General features: G+C 50.1%; 2 protein-coding genes across 2 annotated transcripts in view; both read left to right on the top strand.

The window, feature by feature from the left end:
* The window catches only part of LOC103373336 (type II inositol 3,4-bisphosphate 4-phosphatase-like), a 10,388-nt gene extending 4,547 nt beyond the window's left edge, over window positions 1–5,841 (top strand). Inside the window, exons 9-18 of the mRNA XM_008303198.1 lie at window positions 451–598; window positions 1,114–1,304; window positions 1,426–1,549; window positions 2,884–2,960; window positions 2,997–3,046; window positions 3,119–3,256; window positions 3,462–3,559; window positions 3,643–3,740; window positions 4,369–4,523; window positions 5,676–5,841. Of these exons, the coding sequence (XP_008301420.1) occupies window positions 451–598; window positions 1,114–1,304; window positions 1,426–1,549; window positions 2,884–2,960; window positions 2,997–3,046; window positions 3,119–3,256; window positions 3,462–3,559; window positions 3,643–3,740; window positions 4,369–4,523; window positions 5,676–5,841 (1,245 nt within the window). The remainder of the gene's footprint in view (window positions 1–450; window positions 599–1,113; window positions 1,305–1,425; window positions 1,550–2,883; window positions 2,961–2,996; window positions 3,047–3,118; window positions 3,257–3,461; window positions 3,560–3,642; window positions 3,741–4,368; window positions 4,524–5,675) is intronic.
* Window positions 5,842–7,815: 1,974 nt separating this feature from the next.
* Window positions 7,816–8,880, top strand: part of rnf150b (ring finger protein 150b) — a 12,520-nt gene continuing 11,455 nt past the window's right edge. Inside the window, exon 1 of the mRNA XM_008303193.1 lies at window positions 7,816–8,653. Within this exon, the coding sequence (XP_008301415.1) occupies window positions 8,197–8,653 (457 nt within the window). The 5' untranslated portion in view covers window positions 7,816–8,196. The remainder of the gene's footprint in view (window positions 8,654–8,880) is intronic.

Here is an 8,880-nt window from a genome sequence, read left to right as displayed (position 1 = left end):
AGAGGGTAGATGTAGGGTTAGAGGGTAGATGTAATATTCTAGCTAGCAACGGGTACCAAGTGTGACCAGAGGTCATGTGTTTGAGACAAACTGGGATCAGCTAGAATGTCAGTAACTGGTGGAACAGCTGAATGAGGAACCAATCATGAGCCTGTGGACTGAAACAGCAACATCAACTTCAATAACAACATCAGCTTATAACTGATTATATTCCTGATTGATTGATTGACAGCACTGCCTCCTACTGAGTGACTGATGAGTCTAGTCAAATTAGCATCTTTAGCATTTTTCCATAGATTGTGTTTTCCCAGACGTAAACTAAACAACGTGCTGGGGTTTGAAATGATCAGCTAAATTCTATCCTGGACCTGATTCTGATCTCTGAGCTCTCTGGTCTTGGATCAGAACATTCCTCTCTCCCAGGTTTTATCTGACTGTGTGGTGTTTTAGGACAGACTGTGGGCGAATGTCGCCAAGAGCCTGAACTGCATCATCGCTTTGGTGGACCGACTGCGGCGGCAAGAGGACTGCCTCCAGGAAGTGACATCACGAGAGGCGCCAGACAGGAACTCCCAGAACAGCAGTAATGTTTTCCTGTGTCTGATACAAACTACAGATATTTACTGTGATTCTTGGCGTCATGAGGGTTGGTTTACTCTCTTCTGCTAGTTCGCTTAGCTCACAGTGTTGCAGTTTTATAAATATCAAAACTAAATACCGAGCAAAACACAGTTACCCAGAAACACATGAGAAAATCTAAAGTGCAGACAGCGTAACGTTTCAGACAATAAAACAACAGAAGCTTCTATCATTGGTCTTTTAGACGCAGCTACAATTAGACGTAAAGCTGAGCACAAGTTTAAAGAATAAAACCACAGAATCCTCTCATTGTACAGAAATCGCCGCTGGGCTGTAGCTGATCACCGTGCAGGTCGTTACTGGTAACGAGTAGCACACCACTACCAACGCTGTAGTGAGGGTCAGTAATCGGTGGGGTTTCGCATCAAATATTAGTAAATATTCTAGTTTCAACGTCCTGATTGGTTCAAACCCGTCGTCTCTAAGTCCAGTTTGAATCCAGATGAAGTGAAGCCGTCCTATCTGCTCCTGCAGCCGCCGCCTCCTCGTCCTGGCAGGAGCAGCTGCTTCCTCTGGTTCTGACTCTCAGGGATTGCGTCCGTGAAGCCGTGACTCTGGCCCGAGCTGCCCTGACCTTCGTGGTGCTGCAGGGGGCGCTATCAGCGAGTGCCGCTCAGGGACCGCCGAGCCTCGTCCAGAGACGCCACGCCGTCTTCAGCCAGGCGGTGAGGAGCACCAGTACTCTGATTGATGTTCTGTGTGGGAAGTAATCAGATTACACTGGGTAGAAGACTGGGGGTGGCAGCCATTAATATCTATAATATGTAATCAGATTACTATTCTCAGCTCTCAGCAGTGACCCTCGGGTTCCTGTTGAGGCTCCATGAAGGTCTGAAGGATCCTCAGTTTCTGCTGCAGCTTCACTCTGTAGGAATCCTGGTCCAGCTGGAGGGACTGCTGAACCCCTATGGTACCAACACCACAACACACCAACACACACACACACACACACACACACACACACACAGTCGGTTCTTTCTGTATAAAACCAGCTAAATGTGAGCAGCTGGTAGCATCAGTATTATGGGATGTCTCATAGTGGTACCAGTTTAATGTGACATGGAGTCACAGAAACCATCACTGGTACCCTGGATGTGGTTCTGGTTCTGATCAGTCACCAGAAGAAACTTTACAACGTGCATTCTGGGTAAACGTTCCAGGCTCATACCAGAGTGTGTGATGGTGGTTGGTCAGAACCAGTTCTAGATGATGGAAGGACCGTTTTATCTCCAGAACCTACCAGAACCATCTACAGACAGGATCCACTCATATCGTTATGTTCTAACTCTTCATTAACTGGAAGAATTTGATACTTTTTCAACATAGTAAACAAGATCGATGGATGACAGAACTTAAAATAATCTTTAGAAACAGTCTAACTGGCTGTCATTCTCACATGGTGAGTTTACGTGGGGGGGCGGAGCTTATCCCCCCTGACTCAGGTTCACCTGGACAGGTAACCAGTCTATCACAGGGCTACACTTAGAGACAGACAACCAAGCACACTCACATTCACACCTACGGACAATTTACAATCACCAATTAACCTCAGCATGTTTCTGGACTGTGGGAGGAAGCCGGAGAACCCGGAGAGAACCCACGCTGCACGGGGAGAACATGGAGACTCCACGCAGGAAGATCCCGGGTGTCCTCACCGGGACGCCAACTGGCGACCTTCTAGCTGTGAGGCCACGGTGCTAACCACTGAGCCACCTGCAGCCCTTAATAAATATATCTGAAGTACAAAGTCCTGCAGCTCTGTGGAACCAGAACATGAAGAAGGAGAGAGAATCCAGAGATGTGTTCTGTCAGTAGAACCCAGAATAATGGACACCAGAAAGAAAAGAAAGAACCAAACCTGAATTCCTTCAATTATTTGTTTTGCAAAAATCAGAAAACCTGAAATCAGCCTTGGTTACATTCTCCATGTGTCCACAGATGTTGAACCCTGGAGCTCAGGTCGTCTCCTCATGCTGCAGATGTTTAGGATGAGGTGTTTCCCCATCTTCTAGCTCCTCTGTGTATGGAATGATGTGACTTTGATGAAACATCATAGTTCTGAGCTCAGGCTCAGGGAATTTTCCTGATGGAACCGAGGATTCTGCTGATTCTACAGTTTCTGGCTGACAAATGGTTTCATGAATTTTAAGGAACCATTCAAACCTTCCAGGCTCCAAAACGTTCAGGAGGAAAGAGGCGCTCTAGAACTTCTGCTTTGTTGTGTCTCCATTGTGACTGTGTCAGGTGACGAGCTGGGGATGCTGGAGGACACGGAGCAGAGTGTCAGCGACCTGAGCAGAGCAGCCTTCACCTTCACCCAGGCCCCGAGTCAGGCCCCGAGTCTGGCCCCGAGTCAGGCCCCGAGTCAGGGACCCGAGGGCCTGCTGCCCTCCGTCAGGGGAGCATGGTGGGAGCACACAACACAACACAACACAACACACACAGTGCACAGCTTTATTGTCCATTCTCCTCCAATCAGGGGCAGGTTTGTAGTTGAGGTTCCGTTGCCCCCGGAGACCTTCAGTTTGTTGCCACGGGAACTAAAAGATGGATGTTTGATACGAGTTGATGCGGTTCTGTTCAACATCGGAATCAACCAGCGCAGTCTGGCTGAGAGGTACACACACACACACACACACACACACACACACACACACACACACACACTAAACCTAAAGCAGCTTCAACACTCAGAGCTGTGAGGTGGTTCTGAAGGAGTGTTCGGCAGCAGAGTCTTCATCATCATCTTCATCATCGTCTTCGTCTTCATCTTCATCAGAGACTCTGCTGACTGAAGCTGCTCCACTGTGGTTCTGTTGCAGGTTTGGAGATGTTTCCGTCCAGGACAGACTGAACCGGCAGAGCTTTGAGCGACTCAGATCCTACTGTTCTGCCCTGACGGCCCGGCTGCCGGACCTCGGTAACGTTCTGTGTGACGTCTTTAACATTCATCCCCTGATCACTGTGATCCAGCAGAAACTGATGCAGCTCGTCTCCTCTCAGCCGGCGTCCGCTCGCTGCCGGACTTGTTGTCGTCTCTGGACCTGAGCCTGCAAGCCAAGAGGAGGAAGAAGGTGGAGGTTCTGTGGATCGCTGCGACGGTGAGGAACCGAACCCGTTTGTTCAATAGAGCTGTCACAGACAGAATCACTGGTCCTCCTGGACTTTGTTCTGTTTCCTCCTCCTCTCCACTCAGTGCTCAGACGGTAAATAAATACTTTGGACCTGGAACCAACCAGAACAAATGAACAACGTGAACCCTGAAAGTAAGAACGAAACCAGATCAATTAAAATAGTAACTAGGAACAAAAGCTGATCCACAAAAATAGAACGCTGTGAGTTGAAACCAGTAGAAGAAGTAAAGACCAATGCTGGAGCTCCACCTGCATCAGAGACTGGTCTGATACCAGAGCCAAAGTCCGAACCCAAACCCCAACCACAACTCTGACACGGACCTCTGAGAACGGAGCTGGAGGTCTGTCGACTCTGTTCAGCTTCACCACAGCAGGAGTTCTGCTGAACCGTTAGAAACACTGCTTCAGAGTTCTGTCTCCTCCTTCATGGTTCTGGTTCCTCAGAGCTACAGGACTTTTTGTTGCAGAGGAACATGAGCCAGAAGCAGGAAACAACCAGGACAGTGTCAGAGTTGGTTTGTTCACATGGACAGTGAAGCTCAGATCAGGAAGGCGACCCGCCGCTCTTCTCACCAGGTGTGTTTGTCGTGTGCAGGTGTGTCGACAGGTGAACGGTGTGCGACTGACCAGCTGTAAGAGTGCAAAGGATCCAACGGCCATGTCGGTGACGCTGGAACAGTGTTTGCTGCTGCGACGGCGACACCAGCTGAGCCGGCAGAGCTTCAGCACGGCGCTGGACAGCATGAGGAGGTCCGTGGACGAGCAGTCCTCCTCCGTCTCTTCACTCTTCTCCTGCTTCTGTCTTTGGCTCTCCTTCGTCGTCTTTGTCTCCTTCGTCCTCCATCCTTCATGTCCTCCATCCTTCTTGTCCTCAATCCTTCATGTCCTCCATTTTTTATCTCCTTCATGTTGTTCACCTCCTTTGTTTCTTCTCCTGCTTTGTCCCTCCTTTGGTTTCTATCATCTTTTCTGCTGCACAACATTTTCACTTCAATCTTTTTTCTTTTTCTTTTTTTTACATTTTTCCGTCTCCGACACAAACCCTCCTCCAGAACGCGGGTGTCCTGGGGGCAGATGCTGGGCTGTTACGCCCAGCCAGGGCTCACCGTCTCTGTGTTGGATGCAGAGCGGCGGCCCTCAGGTCTCTGGAGCTCGTGGCCCCTGCAGTGTTTGGCCCCCAAGGCTCCCAGATGGCACCTTTACCCAGTGGCCTTCCTCCTGGTGACCTCCCACCTCCTGGTTCTCTGGCTCATCCTCAGCCTGGTCATACTGCTGGCCAAATACCAGTAACCAGCACAGACTGGGAGCACTGGGAAACGTGACATTACTGTCCTTACTGGCTGAGCTGGTGATTCATCTGTCCAGTATTTTCTCCATTTGTTCTCAGAAAATGTTGAAAAATGTGACTCCGAGTTTTTCAAACGTCCTGTTTAGTCCAAACATCTTCAGTTTCGTGTCACAGAGGAAAGAAACCAGAAAACATTCCCGCTGAAGACGCAGAGTGTAGACTGATTTATTAAAAAGTGACTCGTCACTTATCTGAACATCTGATGGTGAATTATTAGTTGACAACTAGTTGATGAATTTGTTCATCTGTGTTCACTGTGGGCCTCTGCTGCCCCCCAGTGGTCAGGTCATATAGGTGCAACTCATCTGTTCATGCAGATGTTCTTGTCCTGTGTACAGATGTGTGCACGGCGCTGTGAGCTCTGAAGCACATTCTGTAATACACGGAGAAGAAAGAAGAAAGCATCTTATCTCCAGTCTGATGCTCAGTGCTTCTCATGTGTGTCTTGGTCGTGTGCCGGGAACAGAGCAGGTTCTGGTTTTGCTGTCAATGTCGGTGGACCCGGGCCTCCCGGCTACTTGTGTGTTTGTGTTTGTCGTTGCTGAATGTTGCACAGAAGGCTGCAGGCTGGACAACATGCAGCAGAAGGTGGCCAACAGGAAGTTCTCCCTCAGCAGCGTCCGGCTCCTCGCCTTCCCCAAATCCAAGGACCTCCAGACAACAACAGTGTTGTTTTCACATGTGAACCTGCTGTTTGGCTGCAGGTGTTTCAGCTCCTAACAGGTGTCTGCAATAAATCTACACTGTACTGAATAATTTCTGTCAAATCAGACCCGCTGGACAACCAGATCAGTTCTACATCCATCCAGGTGTCTCAGCCTGAACACTGGACCAGGTTCTGTCCATGTCCTCTGCCAGCAGCTGGTAGCATCAGTATTATGGGATGGATCATAGTGGTACCAGTTTAATGTCTATGACATAGATTCATAGAAACAATCACTGGTACCCTGGATGTGGTTCTGGTTCTGATCAGTCACCAGAGGAAACTTTACAAAGTGCATTCTGGGTAAACGTTCCAGGCTCATATCAGCATGTGTGATGGTGGTGGGTCAGAACCAGTTCGAGACAATGGGCGGACCGTTTGACCTCCAGAACCTACCAGAACCATCTGAAGACAGGATCCACTCTGTGGATAAATTCTTTTTGAATATAGACGTATTTTATCTTATCATTAAGGTAAAACATTGCATGACTTCATTAAATAAATTAACTATTAAAGCCCTCTGAGAGCTCAGAGCTCCTCCAGCAGCTCATCTCCACCAGGCTGGGATCTCCAGCTGATGTTAAAGTCCTGATTCATTTATCTACACTGTTAGATTCATGGAGGATCAGAACATAGCTTTAGCATTGAGTTAGCGTTGATATCATTAATAACCGGCTGACGGAGTGATGGACGCTCGTTCTGGACTCTCAGATATTTTGTACACTGACGTTGTTTCTGCAGTTCCTGACTGGCTTTAAGCTGTTAGCTAACGCTATGCTAGGTTGGCATAACTACAGCGATGCTATTGCTAACATAAACAGACAGGGAGTAGCTTAAGCTAGGTTAGCACAACTTTAGCAAGGTAAATGAAAAGCATGACCGACCAATGCAGCACGCGTCAGTCGTCCTGACTCATGGCAGAGAGTCAAAGTGGACCAGGAGACATGCTGAGTCATTGTTAATGTGAACCAGGAGACATGCTGAGTCATTGTTAACGTCACTACGTGGTTCTGAACGTATCTGTCAGGAGCTCCGCTCAGCCCACTCCTGTGGTGCTGCCTGGCTGTAGCTTCCTCTGTACTACTGAGAACACAGCGGTGAGGACTGAAGGACTGAATGCAGTCAGAGCTCCATCTAGTGGACAAACGGCGCAACGACAGCATTCTGTGACAGTTAACAGCATTCAGTGTTTTATGAGGAAATAACCAGACGGTAAACCAGAACATCACCAGAATGTAGTCATCTGGTCATTGTGCCGTTATCAACATTTCCTGAAAATGTCGTGAAACTCCGTTCAGAACTTTTCCAGTTATGTTGCTAACAAACAGCAGCTACAACACGACCTCCTTGGAGGAGGTAAAAACCAGCTGATCCTGAAGGGTCAACGGGGAACTTTTTTCAGACTTAGTTGATTTTATATGGACCGATCCGACTTTGGGTTCTTTTATGAACCAACAGTCAACAAGTCAGTAGCATCACAGGATTAGTTTAACATGAAGTCAGCCAGTTAGCCTGACAGGAGGATTCTACATGTTCACCGTTTTTGTTCGTGTGTATGATGACAGTGAATATAATTTAAAAATAATCTAAGCTACAGTATTGGAAATGACTGATGGGGGCTTCCGTCAGGTATTACAGAAAAACTGTTCGTTATGTTTTGTTGAAGGCGAGCTGGAGAACCTGAACATGGATGTTCTTATTAAGACACTGAGGCTGGTTTGGTCAAGTGTTCCATCATTACAAACACTTCCGTTGGTTTCCTCTCACCAGTATAAAGGATAATAAGAAACCCATCACTGGGAAGAGTGGTAAGAACTGGGGCGGTTTGTTCCGTATTTAAACTACCCTGTATAGTTGGAGGTCAAGAATGAGACAGTGAGCGGATTCGTGTATTTTGTATGTTTTTAACTCAAACAGAACCTGATGAGGCTTTTATTATGGAAGCAGGCAGCGGATGTGGCGGCCTCCTGTGCGGCACCTTGACGGCCGGAGGCCCGTTGACAACACCGCAGCAGAGCTCAGCCTGCTGCCGCCGCTGCTGCCTTCACCTCCGAATACTCAACCCGCCACCGCCCGCCGTCCTCGCGAGCCGTGGACCCACCGCCCGCTGCTTCACCTCGGCGGGAGAAGTCGAGTCGTTCCTGCGGCTCGTTCGGTGCCCGGCGGTGTCCTGGTCCTTCTTCTCCGCGGTGTTTATGTTTGTCGGCGGCTGGAAATGGAGGCGGCTAGCGGGCTGCTAGGCGGCTGAGAGCGGCCGGACGGAGCGAACGGGACCCGGAGCTCAGCCACAACACTAACCGGTTCAAACAGCTCCCGGCCGGCCGGCGAGCATGGCGGAGTAGCGGCCCTCGGCTCCTCCGACCAACCTCACCATGGCCCCGGGCTCGCTGGTGGCGGCCTGCCGCAGCCTGGCCCTCTCGACGTGGCTGCTGTCCTTCTGCTTCGTCCACCTGCTGTGCCTGGACTTCACGGTGGCCGAGCGGGAGGAGTGGTACACGGCCTTCGTCAACATCACCTACGTGGACCCGGCCACGTCGGAGCTGCGCACCGAGAAGACGGAGTGCGGCCGCTACGGGGAGCACTCCCCGAAGCGGGACGCCAAGGGGGTGCTGGTGCTGCCCGCGGCCCCGCTGGACCGCCAGGCCTGCGACCCCAGTACCCGGTTCCTGGTGCCCGCCCAGGCCGCGGCCTGGATCGCGCTGATCGCTCCGGGAAACTGCACCTACAAGGACAAGATCCGGCACGCCGCGGCCCTCAACGCCTCGGCGGTGGTCATCTTCAACGTGGGCTCCGCCAACGCCAACGACACCATCACGATGCCGCATCCAGGTACGACCGGCCCCGGTGTTAACCGGAGAACCGGAGTTAGAGCTCCGGTGTTTACCGGAGAACCGGAGTTAGAGCCCCGGTGTTTACCGGAGAACCGAGATGTTGGACGGTTTATTAGGTTTCATTAGAAGTAACAGAATGTTAGAATGATCCGAACTATCAGATTAAAATCCTGGAGCCCCTGATTCTGGAGTCTGTGGTTCTGGGGTTCTGGAGTCTTGGGTCTG

The sequence above is a fragment of the Stegastes partitus genome, unplaced genomic scaffold (genome assembly GCF_000690725.1).
Source record: "Stegastes partitus isolate 25-593 unplaced genomic scaffold, Stegastes_partitus-1.0.2 Scaffold1956, whole genome shotgun sequence".
Lineage (NCBI taxonomy): Eukaryota > Metazoa > Chordata > Actinopteri > Pomacentridae > Stegastes > Stegastes partitus.
The sequence above is the reverse complement of the archived record's forward strand: the minus strand, read 5'-3'. Positions and strand labels throughout refer to the sequence as shown.